Below are 16,743 nucleotides of genomic sequence, written 5' to 3'. Positions count from 1 at the left end.
TATTTTAACATTTATTCCTCTATATCTACAAGACACATGGACAATTTACGTGAGATTAGAACTCTTACTCACATGATTTTACATTTTGACGAAACAAACCATCAAATCTTATGTTACTATTTCTCATTTTTTTCAATAAAATCAATAGACATACATACACGTAGTAACAAAGAAATCTGTTCTATTTGCTATGCTTTGTGTGCGGAAATCAATGGTTAACGATTTTAAAATGACGTAAAGTCCTTTAACTATTAGTGATGGGCAAAACGGCTCCGAAGCCGGAGCCGGCTCCGATCGGCTCCAGACAATTTCGGAGCCGGCTCCGCACCTACGGCTCCGGAGCCGGCTCCGCACCCACGGCTCCGGAGCTGGCTCCGCACCAACGGCTCCGGAGCCGACTCCGTACCCATGGCTCCGGAACCGGTTTTAACACAAAGGACCAAAATAACTTTTTCAATGAAGTTTCAATCGAGGAAATGCGTAAATAGCGGAGTAGGTCATGTTTAAAACAATTTATCAAAAACAAACATCGATTAGTTTTGAATGTTGTTCAGAAAGACGAGACTAAGCCGGCTCCGCACCCACGGCTCAGGAGCCGGCTCCGAATCCGACTCCGCACCAACCCCAAGCGCCACAGATTAAGCTTAAACGACTGGAAAATTGAATATCCATAGAAAAAAAATGAAAGTTCCACAGCTTCATTGGTCTGATCAATAGATGGCGTATTACAACTCATCATTATATTGCTATCCTTTTCTTGCAATGTGTTTTGACAAGTTTCATCTTATCATGATCTAAATTTCTGAGCAAAAATCTATATGAATGGTCGTGTGGTCAGATACGTGGGTATCAACACCAACGACCATTACTCAAATCTCACTTGCTTCAGTACTGGTGGTTTCCGTTGGAGTTTAGTATTTAAACAATCGTATCGCCGTTCTAGTTCTAGCGATGCACAACTTCAATGCGAAACCATACAACAGTACAGAGGAAATGAGAAAGCTCTCCTCCAAGCGATGAAGTTCCACTGGTTGGGGTATCCCACCAACAGAGAGCGCCACCAGCTTTTTTGCTATTTTTAGAATGCATGAGTCGTTTGCCGTCTGCTAAACGAAGTCTTTCTATATTCCGTTTAGGTAGAGAACTTAAGTCGTTTAGAATCCGTTTAGTGGTCGTTTAGTGGATTTGTGGCACTTGGGACGGCTCCGGAGCCGACTCCGTACCCATGGCTCCGGAACCGGTTTTTACACAAAGGACCAAAATAACTTTTTCAATGAAGTTTCAATCGAGGAAATGCGTAAATAGCGGAGTAGGTCATGTTTAAAAGAATTTATCAATAAAAAACATCGATTAGTTTTGAATGTTGTTCAGAAAGACGAGACTAAGGGTGGTGGCAACGCTTTTTCGCATGCGATTTTATCGGACGGCCTGTCAATTTTTTATATGGGATTTGACAGATAACGTCGGACGACGAAATCGCACGTCCGACGTTATCTGTCAAATCCCATATAAATCTCGTCCGATAAAATCGCATCCGATGAGCGTTGCCACGAGCCTAACCGTATTAATACACGATGCGCAATCTCAGATTGCGCATATATTCGTTTTATCAAAACATAAGTCATTTCGCGTAGCCAACCCTGAGCTATAAACGTCATTTCCATACATTTTCAGATTGCGCCAAGATTGCGCATAAATTTTCAAGATTATATGTCCGAGATATATAAAGTTTTTTTGACAGATAAATATATCAAACCGACCCGTTTGACAGATAAATATATGCGCAATCTGAGATTGCGCATCGTCTATTGCTACGGTAACGAATGCAACACAACGTCATGCATGTCAATACTGCAATCATATCGTGTGTTAGCTTCCACACGTGCGAGAATATATATTCGTTATTTATTACGCTATCATACAATGATGACTCTATTGAACCGTTAGTTCTGAGCCGTTGGTCTGGAGCCGTTGATTCGTCGCCGGCTCCGGAACGGTGGTCCCGAAGCCGGTGGTTCGCAGCCGTTGGAACGAAGCCGTGAGTGCAGAGCCGGTAGGCTGGAACCGGCAACGGCGCCGTTGATGCGGAGCCGGCTCCGGAGCCGTCGGAGCGGAGCCGGCTCCGGAGCCGTCGGAGCGGAGCCGGCTCCGGAGCCATTGGTGCGCTCCGAAACGCCCATAACTATTAACTATGGTGACGCCCCAAAAGCCCTTTTCCACCACCTGGTATTTTTACCAGGTTACCAACAAAGTAGGCATTTGTCACGCGCGACTTTGTCGCACTATGTCTATTTAAACCAAGGATAATGTATTTAGAAGGTTTATTTTTATCGCTTTTGCTGGGCGACATTGTGGGGGACATCTGTCACTCTCTGCATACAAATTTCATTACCCCGCTCCAGCCCTCCCCGATTTTTATACCGGAGCCCACGGAAGAGAAATGTCAAGTCGAGAAATGTCATTTTGCTCTGAACAACTTCACCTTGTCATTTATAACACCTTGATTTAACCTTTAAGTTGGCAACCGGATACCCGGGTATTTTTTTAAACTTTAAACTGCAATAACTTTTGATTCATTGCTTTTATTGACCTGAAATTTTCCGTAGCCTCCCAACTTTTAATTTATGATTTTTTTGGTACATAAATTTTAATTTTAAACAGTCTGTAAGTATTTTATTTTGAATTTTTTAAACTTTACCACGTAAGTTGGCAACCAGCATACCCGGGTATTCCATACATTTTGTATGGAGAATGACGTTTCTCTTCTTCCTCGTTTTGTATTGTGCTTATTTTCGAGTCAAATTCAAGCGATTCTAAATTTCAATTTGACCGTTATATTTATAATAAAATGGAAAAACTTAATTAATAAATGAAATAGGAGAGAATATATGATCGGCATTACTTGCATACAGCATTAAAATATATAATGCATTGTTTACCTATGAACATCGTTAATTTTTTGCATCAAAACGTGTGGAATACCCGGGTATGCCGGTTGCCAACTTACGTGTGTAAATCTGGTTGCCAACTCTAGGGTTAAACTGTCAGAGCGTTTCTACATACAGGCGGTCCCCGAGATACACGGTTAATGGGGACCGAAAACGGCCGCAAAATACCGCGTATCTCGAATTTCCGCGTAAGTCGAATCTCGTGATTTCCAGCTAAAATATCACTAATTTTCGTATAGTTTTGCAAGTAGGGGGCGATTTTAGTCACTTTATAAATTATTTCATATGATTCTGACGGAATATAACAGTTTTAAACCATTTGAAATAGTTTTTAACATTCCATCGAAACGGAAATTATTTGGCAATTTACAATTGATGTGTCAATTCAGTCCAATTTGCTCAAAGAACTGTCAAATTTAGAAAACCGCGTATCTCCGAATCCGCGTATAAGAGGTACCGTGTATCTCGGGGACCGCCTGTACAGCAATTATCCGCAGTACGCGATACTCGATATACGCGAATTCGCAGTACAGGCGGTCCCCGAGATACACGGTTAATGGGGACCGAAAACGACCGCAAAATACCGCGTATCTCGAATTTCCGCGTAAGTCGAATCTCGTGATTTTTAGCCAAAATATCAATAATTTTCGTGTAATTTTGCAAGTAGGGGGCGGTTTTAGTCGCTTTATAAATTATTTGATATGATTCTGACGGAATATAACAGTTTTAAACGTTTTGAAATGGTTTTTAACATTCGATCAAAACGGAAATTATTTGGCAATTTACAATTGATGTGTCAAATCAGTACAATTTGTTCAACGAACTGTCACATTTAGAAAACCGCGTATCTCCGAATCCGCGTATAAGAGGTACCGTGTATCTCGGGGACCGCCTGTACGCGATTCATCTAAATTTGACAGCTCCATGTGTTTTTTGCAAATATTTTTATTATTTGAAATATTTAATGCTCTTTTCGAATTTCCTTAATGTTCTTAATGCATTTTGCATTAAATTTGTGCAAAAGATACATGTTTTATAACAAAAAACTTTTATGCAAAACTCTGTGGCGATATATTTCAACCCTCGAACCGGTAGTGTAAACCATTTTTCCATAGGAATCCGATATACGCGAAAACTCGAGATACGCTGTTGCACTCGGTCCCGTACGATAGCGTATATCGGATAATGACTGTAATATTGCGATTAATTGGATGATCTGAATAATATAACGATTATGAAAAATAAATTTGAGATTGTTCCTACAAAACACCACACATTTAGTTTGACAGATAAAATCGGATGCGGCGTCCGACGAAACCAAAAATTTTTGATTCCGTCGTACGCAAGGTGTTATAAATGACAAGGTGAAGTTGTTCAGAGCAAAATGACATTTCTCGACTTGACATTTCTCTTCCGTGGGCTCCGGTATAAAAATCGGGGAGGGCTGGTGCGGGGTAATGAAATTTGTATGCAGAGAGTGACAGATGTCCCCCACAATGTCGCCCAGCATAATCGATAAAAATCAACCTTCTAAATACATTATACGGACGTCACACGAGGCGTAAACTCAAAAAGTTTACGCTTGATTTGTATGGGAGAGCGTAAACTTCCTGTCAAAAGATTTCAGGGTTGTATGGCTGAAATTCAGTTTACGCCAAAGTTTACGCTTCGTGTGACGTCCGTATTATCCTTGAGCCCTACCCAAATTTTATACCGAAGCCCACGGCAAGGTGTATGGATATTAGGAGGTGAAGTGCTTCAGAGCAAATTGACATTTCACGACTTGACATAACAATACTGGTGGCTCCGGTATTAAAATTGGGGATGGCTGGAGGGGGGTATAGAAAATTGTATGCGATTTGACATAACAATACTCAATGATGGCGCCCGGAAAACGCGCTAACAATTCACCTCCTTAATAAACACACCTTGGCCCACGGAAGAGAAATGTCAAGTCGAGAAATGTCATTTTGCTCTGAACAACTTCACCTTGTCATTTATAACACCTTGATTTAACCTTTAAGGCGGCGCTCTAGCAGCAATCGAACACGACATCCGACACGAACAAACCCATATAATCATATGGAGGTGCACTGTCAGACACAAACAAACAAACAAGACAAACGTCGAGTCGAACATGTCAGTTGATTCTGTCTATGATGTTCGATACCCACCTGTGCTGTGAGTACCTTGGCTGTCAAACGCTTCACAGCTACAGTAGAAAGAATTCAATTCGGGACATTTTTAAGTTTGTTTACGTAGTTTGTCTCTTTTTCTTCTTAAAATTGCGTGCAAAATATTTAAAATAGCTATCAATAATTATTGTTAAACTTTTCAATCAATTATAACATCAAATATAAAGGATTGACACGTATTAAACTATTGTGTGTACATAATCCATGTGTATGCACTGTATGTGTTTTGGCATGGACGTTTGTTTACATTTTTCAATATTAAATTTGAATGATTTCTATGTTATTATAGATGTGAATAACTAGTAAATTATGAGTTGAATCTTCCCCCTGTAGGTGGATATTCATTTAAACTATGAAAATGCTTCATTTTCGAGATGAAAAGAAAGGCGTACTGCAGTGCATCATGACAGGTCTATAAGACATCGAACAGCTGACAGAGCACCTATCGAACAGAGTCGTGTTTGTTTGTCTCGTTCGATTGGTCCCAGAGCGCCGCCTAAGTTGGCAACCGGATACCCGGGTATTTTTTTAAACTTTAAACTGCAATAACTTTTGATTCATTGCTTTTATTGACTTGAAATATACCGTAGCCTCCCAACTTTTAATTTCTGATTTTTTGGTGCATAAATTGTAATTTAAAACAGTCTGTAAGTATTTTATTTTGATTTTTTTTTAACTTTACCACGTAAGTTGGCAACCAGCATACCCGGGTATTCCATACATTCTGTATGGAGAATGACGTTTCTCTTCTTCCTCTTTTCGTATTGTGCTTATTTTCGAGTCAAATTCAAGCGATTCCAAATTTCAATTTGACCGTTATTTTTATAATAAAATGAATAAACTAAATGAATAAATGAAATAGAAGAGAATATATGGTCGGCATTACTTGCATACAGCATTAAAATATATAATGCATTGTTTACCTATGAAAATCGTTAATTTTTTGCATCAAAACGTGTGGAATACCCGGGTATGCCGGTTGCCAACTTACGTGTGTAAATCTGGTTGCCAACTCTACGGTTAAAAGCAAGACGATTTCCTTTTTTATTATTGCTTGTGCCACGTGTTTCAATCAAATGAGAAATGAATTATAGACAGCTTGTAAAATTGCCTCCAAAAAGTAAGCAGCACACGCCTGAGGTGGTGTACTACGTGGGCCGAAAGCCATTGAGTGCACCCAGGATCACCTGCAGTTCGTGCGGTTCAACCGTTTGGCGCCGGGTGCGTTTAACTAGTATTCCGCCCGACACCGGTGTGGCCGCCGCGAATGTGCTGTACGTGTAGTGTTTCGCCTTGATCGTGTTGATCACCTGTAGCACCAGCTTGATCAGAAATACGGCGAAGGTGAGAAAAGAAATGGTAAGCAGCGCCCCTTCGGCTGACGGGAAGTCCATGGCCTCCGTGTCTGCGTGCGGTTCCATCCAACCGCGCTTGACCCGGCTACGCTGCTCGGACTGGTACATATCGTTGTTACCCCGCCATAGAACGGCAATCCGTCGCTCTGGGAAGTGGAGAAAAGAGGGCAATGCTATAGATAGTTTATGGATGTCTGACATTATTGATAAGTCTCAATATTGATGCCGCAGAATTTACCAATGGTGCTCAGGAGCTGATCGCGCATCCCGGCCAGCATTCTTATCTTGTCACCGATCGTGTGTGCCGTTCGCTGCACGAAGCTGACCTGCATGCGTCGGAGAAAGTCGAGAAATCCACCTAGTCCCGTCGGTGGTTGGGGATGCACATGAAGATTACTCGGTAGTTTCGCTTGCTCCACTGTTTCAAATTCCTCGATGGTCCTATCCGGTTCGTGCACCTCTTCTAGGTCTTCCTCTTCTACGTACTCCTCCTCCTCCTCGTCTTCTATCTCGCTGTTCGGAGGTTTTGGCTTCACCTGATGCACCTGCGGCAATATTTCGTCGTAGTCATCGAAATCGTCAAAGTGAGCCACGGACGGTGCCACATAATGAAGGATGGCCTTTGGTGCTCCGTTCGCAGCGATCGATTCGATCGACTCTTCCTCGTACCGATTTCCGAACGGAAGCAGCTCTGTGTGTACCACCGGGTACTGACCGTCGCCATGCGAGTCCTCGTCACTTTCGGCATCGTGCAACTGTTCCACCTTGTTTGAAATATTCACTAGCGTAAAGGACGGGTGTTGATGTGCTTCTTGCCAGGTCGTTGTACCCACCCAGGCTGGTACCCGACGAGATTCGCTCATGTTTAGGCCATGGTTTTCGAGTAAATCATTTACAGGTCGATGCCAGCGGATATAAGAGGAGGTACTACTGCTACTGCCACTACCACCAGCTACAGATGGCAACCAATGACTGCCCACTCTTCTCCGGTCGCCAGAAAGATGGGACAATAGCAGATGCGAGTGGGATAACACGTGACCGTCGATGGTGGCGGGTTTGATTGTGGTGCTGATGGATACTCCTTGGGTTAGCGGAGGCGATGGTTTGACCTGCGGTATCTCGACCCAATCGGCCCGTGATATCCGCAATAGCAGTGCCACTAGTAGGAACCGAGAATTCATAGCTGTACCGAGCTCTTCCTTCAATGTTGCGACCAAACTGGTCGAGTCAGCTTTCGTGTTGCAACTGCAACTTCCGGCGCGTGTGGCATATCGTGGAAGAAGTGTGTTCCAAGGGTGCAGGTGCATCGCGATCAGTCAGACCATTTTGCAGTCATGTGCATCGGCGGAGGGACGCACGGGAGCGTGTCGGTAAACATCACCCTTGCGTGGGAGGAGAAATCACCCAGAAGCTGTAATTGTCGTCGCTAACGTTGAACATCTAATATGCACACGTCACGCATTCTGAGTGTGTTAAACGCTATTGCTGCTGGCTGATACAAGACACTACACATTCTGTCAATGGTAATGCAACGACAAATGCAACTCCAACCTCCCAAATAGTATCAACAGCTAAGGCGTACTCCAGATATTCCACAATCAGGTTTTTTATGAATGGCATTGACAAGGAACGCGCGACTTAACAACGTGCCTGAATGCCCGTAGCAAGAATTGACTATCTGACTGTGTAGTACTCAATCAGTCTCTAAATCTTGTATAGGGCGGCATGACCGCATAGGTCGTTACGTAAAAAAAGGCGTATGATGATTTACCCCAATCTAGCCCCCGTTTTTCTGGAACATCAACGTTTTAGGACAACATCGCTCAGCCCCGTCCTTTTTTATCTTTCCAGTAGCAATCAAGCAATTGCAGAAGCGGACCATGAAACCTGTTCTAGCGAATGTGCAATTGAGTTGAAAACTGAAGAAAAACCAAGTTAGCAGTGGGGCGTGCGATACACAGCAGGCGCTTTCGAAAATCCATGTTCCGTGTGACCCGTGCCGGTGAGACAGTTCTGCGATGTCGTTTTTCCCTGTTTTTCCCTCTGTCTCTCTCTCGCTCTCGCTGTCGCTTTTGTCTCATTCCGATTTATTTTGTTTTGTTGCTTCAATTTTATTTAATACCCGATATATTTACGCTATTCTTTTTCTCTACCGTTATTTTAGTTTCTCTCTTCTCTGTTTTATTTGACTCGCATTGGTTCCTTGCTTGTTTATTTTCTTCTTGTTTGTTTGTTTATTATATCTTGGGATCATGATCAGATGAATGATAAAACATTGATTATACCGCTAAAAAGTTACTTGCTATAATAACTTCGTACCATTTCTCCTCTATGGATGTGTGTATGGGAAGGTGCGTTTAGGTCTGTTTACTTCTTCTATCCTTGCGTTCCATAAGTTTGCAACAAATACATTTTTCTCTGGGTTGCTTCATCATTTCCTTTTATGAAATAGCTCTACTCGACTTCCGTTTTATTAAATGTATGGATTTGTCCTTTTCTATTCTGTTAACCGGATATCTTTCCATATTCGCTCATCCCGCTCGAGTTTTTCTATTGCAGCAAATCTTGCCCTTATTTCTTTTCTTCAATCCATTTTCATGTGAATAATCTTTCTTTAAATAAATCGATGGAACGAACTGTTATAGATATTTTTGCTCCTCATTAAGAAATAAATTACCAGCCAATATTTTTACTAAGTTTTTGTTCATGAGTCAAACGAGTGAGGAGAGGTGAATTATAATAAAAAAGAAAAAAAAAACAATGGAAGGGATAACTCACCGCATTGGTGAGGATACGTTTAAGTGTTGTACCCTTAGAATTGCGATCCGTCGTCCTTTTCACAATCTTTATCCTTTTTTTTAATCATTTCCTATAGAAACCCCTGAATTGGAAGGCGACGGAGAAAATGAATTGTACTGAGTTATTTTTCAAATAAAAGAATTGTTTTTTTCTTTTGAAATATGATTTGTTATTCTTTTGAAATATGATTTAACATGAAATATGTTAATAAAGAGTGAATCAACTTCGTATAGAACACGTCGTCCACAACTTTCTTCTATTCTAGTTCTTCCTGTTCATTATGACATGTTTTGAATAGAACCTTGAAATTTGTCAAAGCTTTTCTTCGGTTAAGCCCAACAATTAAATTCGTTAAAAAACTCGTTAAAGAACTTTTCGTCAAAATTCCATGACATCGTCATGCCACCATTTTACGACTTCTGACGCGTTAGATATCCCATAGAGCGGGGTAACGGCAGAGAGTTTATGACAAATGCATCTGATAAATGATACCCGGAACATATTGAACAAATTGTGCAAAATTGTACAAATATGTGACGAAAGATAGAAAGAGGGTGTGACTGATTGTGTCCGCACATTGTTCGTAAAACTTATCAATTAGCGATAATCATATATTTATATATTATTGTAATATAGAAGAAAATGGGATGTAAATATTTTTAGTATTTAAATTATAAGTAAAATAAAATTGCTGGCATTGAAAGCATTGCTTCTTTTTAGATGAAAACGGGAGAGAAGAAGAGGAGGAAGAAAAGAAGGATTACATGAGATAAAAAGAGAGAGAGAGAGGGAGAGAAAAAGAAAAGGAGAGGATGAAACGAATTGAACTTGGTTTTCGTTTTTTTGGAAGCACTAATATTTTTCGTTTTCTTGTTTGCTTTCATAATGATAATTGTATTCGTTTTGTTTGTGTATGCATAGGTTTCCATTCGAATACTTTCCCTAACACTTGTCTCAATTTAATAGATACGGGAGTACCATAATTTTGCTACATGAATTCGATTATATTTTTTTCCTTCAAATTAATTCCTTACACAATTTCCAGCAAATTTATATAAAGTTCTATTGTATTTTGTAGCAAAACCTCAAAAAATACATTTCAATGTATTCTAGGTTTACCTGTGATGGGGTTAGATTGACCTGCCTTAGATGATTAAAAAAATATCCAGCATATAGTTGAGAGGATTAGACGTTCATAGATGCACACAAAATATTTTTAAAAGGATGAAAAAGATTACAATAAGTGCTTTCTTAAATCCGCCCATATGTTTGCTTTACTAGCTATCAATAGCTAAAAGATATTGTAAAATCGTTATCAAAAAATAAAATAATGCTTTTCTCTACACACCCGCGGCGTGCGAAAGAGCGTAATGTAAATTTTCGGTATAGCCTTATATCGAGCAAAGAAAAATGTTAGTACTTGTAAAATAAAATGATCCAAATATAGCCCAGTTTGCAATGGAAGTGTTATTGCAGAGACGCGCCCTACACCTAGATCGCAGATCGCCTAGCCCTCCTCTGTTCTTTCGTTCTTTCGAACATTCTACCTGCATGTTTGCATTGTGATGTGTGTGTGCGACATCCGCTGCTAAAGTTGATCGATGCTAAAGTATGTCCGCCCTTTAGAGATCGGTATCGTACCAGGCGGCAACCTGGTTGTTGTCCTGCGGCGGTGATGGCATCACGTCCAGATGATCAAACGTCAGCTCGCTAGCTTCCATTTCGCCGACGTCCATGTCCATACCGTACGGTGAGGTTGGCTGGCCGGACGAGGACATGCCGCTAGCACCGCCGCCACCCATCACCACCGAACCGGGCCCACCGCCAGACTGCTGCTGCTGGCCGCCCATGCCGCCGTTACCAATCGCACCACCGTTGCTGCTACCACCGCCTCCTCCAATCTCCAGACCTTGCATTGAGTCTATTGGAAGGGTGTCGTATCCTAAAGATGAATGGAAAAAGTTCAAAAGTTCATGGAAATCATTTGCTTGTTTCAGTTTGTTTTTCTAAAGTTGCTATTTGTAATCAAAAAAATGAAAAAACATGATACATTTGCATAAAATTTTGACAAATTTAAATCTACCACAAGCATGCTTAATATTTAAAAGATACACAATCTAACAACAAAACCATAAATAGTTAAAAACGATACGTTCAACAAAAACCATCAATTAAATGAAACCAAATGTAACATAAATTTTGTTTATGTTGTGTCTGTGTCTGTGTCTGTGTCTGTGTCTGTGTCTGTGTCTGTGTCTGTGTCTGTGTCTGTGTCTGTGTCTGTGTCTGTGTCTGTGTCTGTGTCTGTGTCTGTGTCTGTGTCTGTGTCTGTGTCTGTGTCTGTGTCTGTGTCTGTGTCTGTGTCTGTGTCTGTGTCTGTGTCTGTGTCTGTGTGTGTGTGTGTATGTGTGTGTGTGTGTGTGTGTGTGTGTGTGTGTGTGTGTGTGTGTGTGTGTGTGTGTGTGTGTGTGTGTGTGTGTGTGTGTGTGTGTGTGTGTGTGTGTGTGTGTGTGTGTGTGTGTGTGTGTGTGTGTGTGTGTGTGTGTGTGTGTGTGTCATATATGACCGTAAATTATTACCGTAGTCGAAGAGTCAAGCTATTTTAAACAAAGGTGGTTTACGAAAATATTCGTGAATGCACTGGGTAGCCAGCAACGTAGAAGTGATACATGTACTCGAGTCCGCCTTTTATTCAATTTCTTGTCACCGCATTTCAAACACATGAATCAAATTTCTGTGATATTCTTTTGTTCGATATTCCCAACATAAATACAGCCTGTTTACGAACAATTTAACAGGAACTGTAAGCCGGGCTTTATGCAAAATTTAAAAAAAAAACAGGTCATGCATGAGATTTTGACTACCTTGAATTCTATCAACAAAGAGCATATGTGGTACCAATTGTCGACTAAATTTGTCGAATGCACGATGTTTAATATAGGAATTGTCTACTGGTCGAAACTGGTTACAGCAATCATCCGCAGTACGCGATACTATATATAAGAGAAAGCGGGCAAAATGGATCTGTTAAGGATTTTGTTAAGGATTTTGTATCTTATTGGTTAAACCACTTTACACTGTTATTTTGACAGCAATAGATACTTCAATGTCTTATTCATGGAAAACAATCATGGAAAAAGTAATGCGAAATGGTCACCTGCACTATGGCATATTCAAAGTCACCTGCATTATTGGCAAAGCCCATCATGAACGTTTTATAACATAAGATTTCAAAATTAGTGAATAATTTAGCAAATAAAATATAGTTCTAAGCGATGTAAAAATTTCACCGTCTCAAAAATAAGCTTTCGTAAGAATTTAACAAATAATAAGAGCAAAAAAATGAATTTAAAAAATGTCAAAAGTCGTGAAAATATATTGTGTGGGGTAAAATGGCCTCGCTTGTTGGGGCAAAATGGACCACAACATTAGACTTCAGGTTTTGGTTTAAGCCCTTGCATTTTGGTAGAATTGTGAGGGTAGAGATTGAAGTTTAGTATATTAGTGTTTTATTGAATAATTTAGTCAAATGTTGTCAATATTTTTTCTTATCGATATGTATGAAAACGTTCGATATTTATGTATAGTATATACAGCACAGCATTATTTATGTAAAAGCTAGTATATTGTAGCGACCTTAGCTTATACCACATCCTCATCATGTTGCTTTTGTCAAAACATACCGACCAATTTGCCCCAAGTGAAACATTTTACAAACTTTTACAAACTTTTACGTATGGCGACACGGTCCTTTTGGGACTTGAACCCATGACGAACATGCTGTTAAGTCGTACGAGTTGGCAACCGGACCACGAGACTAGCTTCTAGTTAAATTCTTACGAAAGCTTATTTTCGAGACTATGAAAATTAAATCGTTTAGAGCAAACATTTTATTTGTTGATTTATTCACTTATTTTGAAATCTTAGGTTATGAAACTTTCATGCGGGCTTTACACATTGTCTTTGATGTTTATGAATCATTAGAAGTCATCATAACAGTGTTAATTTGCCAATAATGCAGGTGACCATTTCGCGCCACCTTAGGGTAAATGTACCAATAGTGGTGCAATTTGTGGTGGTACAGATGTATTTTAATGGATTTAAAGTGTCAGGAAGGCCAATTTCTGAATATTTTAACATATAACAGTTGGAATATGTTTTATCTTCGCAATTACAACCATTTTTACCATGAAACACATCAAATTTACGAAAAAAATACATATTTTTGTGATTGCTTCGTTGTACCTATAATGGTGGTATGGTTCCTATAGTCGTCGTATTGTGTTCCTATAGTGGTGGTAAACAAAGATGCATCAAAAACGGTGTATAATATCAATGAAACTTAGTTTAGAAGCTGTTTTCGTATGAATAGCAAGGATTACTGCCATAATGTAGGTTTCTTGCGTAATTTGATCGTAAAAAATGTATGAATTTGGTTAATGAAAATATTGACTAAAGTACTGAATACCACCTGTCGTCAACCCATAGCCAGAAGAGTTTGCTTGATTTGAAGTCGATTTTTCACTCAGTCAAATAAGCGAATTTTGGCATTTGTTTGGTAAATTACTTACAGAAAACTCATTTTTGTTGCTTATTTTAATGAAAACAGTACGACGTGTCAAAAATATCGTCGAAAAAAATCTAAAATTACATGTTTTTATTGATTTTAGAACTAGGACCACTATAGGAACATGCCTGTTTGGTGTACCTATAATGGCACTATCGTAAAAATCACTTAAAAATACGTAAATATGGTCAAAACCCAATGAATTTGAATAAAACAATATCATTTGATAACAATTATGTTAAAAAACTAATAATTGCGTTGTTATGTGATCATTTAGAACGTTAACTAACATATGAGTATCGTTATGAAATCCTAAGGAATTTAGAAAAATGTGGATACCTTTAACAAAATAATGGATTTTTCGGTCATAAAGAAACGGAATGGCCCCATTTCATTTTTAAATCCTTTGTAAAAGGCTAGAGAACATTTCACACTATCGTAAATAACTTAACTACAGTGAATTTATCGTATGAGACGCATTTTAGTGCAATACCACCACTATTGGTACTAGCACCACTATAGGTACGTTTACCCTACTATTTTGTCCCAGGTTCCCCTACGTGAATTTGCAGTACGCGATTCTCTTAGTTTGACAGCGCCGTGTGATTTTTTTTAAATTTTAATATTTTGAAATATGTTATGTTCTTTTTGCATTTCACAAATGATCAAAACGCATGTTGCATTGAATTTATGCAAAAGATACCTGTGTTTTACAATAAAAATATTTAATTCAAAACTCTGTTTCGTTTTTTCTTATCCTTGAACCAGTAATATAAACTATTTTTCTATAGAGATCCGCTATGCGCGAAATCTCGAGATACGCTATTAACAATTGTGCTCGGTCTCGTTCGAAATCGTATATCATATAATTGCTGTATTCGATTTCGATTTATAAACGTTGCCGAAGTGATTTTTGTTCATTCAAAATGAATTTTTGTGTACAGGTTTTCAATTTCGATCGTAATCGAAATATTATGCGATATGGGCCATTGTTATTCATTGACAGAGGCGTAAGAATAAAAAAGGGATATTATTTGTAATTCGTTATGAAAAGCCATTTGAAACATAACATACTTTTTGGAAAAGACAGTTTTTGCTTTCAACAGTATTCAGTTCCATAAGGCTTTAATAGTTCAGGAATGGTGTAAGCAGTGCTGCAAAATGTCACTATCAATGTCATAAAAAAATCTGACTGAAATAAAATCCATATCAGCGTCACGTACTCAATTGTGATAATCAGAGGTGATACTCAGAACGATTGGTGTGACTAATACATGCTCATGACATGTTTGCGACCATCGCTTGGTCAGTCACTATATCACGACTTTTTTTGTTGTGATCAATTTTGCAAAATGTCACTGACATAGTCATGAAAAATTCTGGCTGAAACAAAATCATCTCAGCGTCACGAGCTCTACTGCGAAGATAAGAGGCGAGCCTTAAACAGTTGGTGCGACCATCGCATGCTTGGTGACATTGTGTGCAACTAACTCCTGTTCAATCACTTGGTCGCGACATTTTCAGTCGGTGATCATTGCGATGGTCACCGGAGATATGCATTGCGTGCGAGTGGTTCCAAGAAATAAAATGAGCATGTTTTCTCGCTCTGTTTGTCCCGACAGATAATCAAAACAGATAGAGGGAGAAAGCATGCTCATTTTGTTAATAGAGCCTACGCGCCAAGTATATTCCAAGAATGTCGCGATTATCGCCGACAACAATGTCGTGACCAAGTGAGTGATCAAAAGTTGGGTGCTAAACTAAATGTCACCAAGCATGTGATTGATTCTCCAACAGTTTGAGTATAGTCACTGATCATCTCAGTTGTGTACGTGATCTGATTTGAGCTTCGTTTCAGTCATGAGTGATGATGATTGAAACAGTGGCATTTTTCAGCACTGTTCACAGCCAGAAAAAATCATGATTATGCTTGCGCCGGCATTAAGCTAAACTTGTCAGTCAGAGTATCGCGTTGGACTCAAGAATTCACATGTCGTGTTCAGCATGTCATGACGCACTTTTATTGACCATCAGCAATGAGCATCAAGCTACCACGGATATGTTCATTGTTTTCGTTGGTGAAAATCTCGTGATACTCATGACATTTTGCAGCACTGGGTGTAAGGAGAATATGCCTCATTTCATCAGCTCGTCTGAATGGCCCAGCTTTGAAGCAATTGGACTTCAATATTTGGGAATATAAGCTCGACGACGTTAAGCATTTGAGTTAGGACTAATTCAAGCATCGTTTGGTGAAGATTTGGGACGAAATGCCGAATAAATATGTGCGTGTTGTGAATAAAGCGTTTACGGGCCGTTTTCAAATACTAGGGTGAAATAACTTAACCAAGTACAGTGTAATTTTATTACTTAAAGATTTTGACATCGATTCCGCAGTTAAATAAAATATAGTTTCAATTTTATGACATAAACAAAGTGTATCACTTTTGCGTTACCAACCTGTATTAATTTTAATGCAACAAGCGTTCACACAATCATATGTCCAAGTTCAGAAATGCAGGACATTTTAATGAATACATATGAAACGGTTATCGGCGAGAAATAAAAAAAAACCTTCCATTGAAGCAAAATTAAGCTGTCAACATGTATATCATTGTATCGGCAAAACGCCGTAATTGAAGTAGGTCTTAAGAAAAGGGTCTTTTATCTATATAAACATACAACATGCAGAAAAATTAAAAGAACTCTTAGAAAAGTACACGCACGCAAACCAAAAAAAAAATATTGCAAACGAACCTAAAAGAAAAAGCTATAAAAATGAGTATAAAGGCCTGTGCCTGCTTAGTAGTTTCAGCGACTTAATTACCAAGGGGCAGCTGTTAATCGTAATCACAAACTGAAGAACAAGAGCTGTGATA

General features: G+C 39.3%; 2 protein-coding genes across 8 annotated transcripts in view; both read right to left on the bottom strand.

Moving 5' to 3' along the window:
• Positions 1 to 157: 157 nt before the first annotated feature.
• LOC3289815 (uncharacterized) lies at positions 158 to 8,577 on the bottom strand. The gene is made up of 2 exons (XM_560272.3): positions 6,737 to 8,577; positions 158 to 6,644 (listed from the first exon to the last, which is right to left on the bottom strand). Exons 1-2 carry the CDS (start codon positions 7,803 to 7,805, stop codon positions 6,292 to 6,294), a joined length of 1,422 nt encoding a protein of 473 aa, XP_560272.3. The 5' UTR covers positions 7,806 to 8,577; the 3' UTR covers positions 158 to 6,291.
• Positions 8,578 to 8,697: 120 nt separating this feature from the next.
• Positions 8,698 to 16,743, bottom strand: part of LOC1270538 (armadillo segment polarity protein) — a 58,569-nt gene continuing 50,523 nt past the window's right edge. For all 7 annotated transcript variants that reach the window (XM_061643250.1, XM_061643255.1, XM_061643252.1 and 4 more), the window contains one exon: positions 8,698 to 11,239. In XM_061643250.1, the coding sequence (XP_061499234.1) occupies positions 10,920 to 11,239 (320 nt within the window). In that variant the 3' untranslated portion in view covers positions 8,698 to 10,919. The remainder of the gene's footprint in view (positions 11,240 to 16,743) is intronic.

This window comes from Anopheles gambiae, chromosome X, assembly GCF_943734735.2.
Source record: "Anopheles gambiae chromosome X, idAnoGambNW_F1_1, whole genome shotgun sequence".
Classification (NCBI taxonomy): Eukaryota; Metazoa; Arthropoda; class Insecta; order Diptera; family Culicidae; genus Anopheles; species Anopheles gambiae.
The sequence above is the reverse complement of the archived record's forward strand: the minus strand, read 5'-3'. Positions and strand labels throughout refer to the sequence as shown.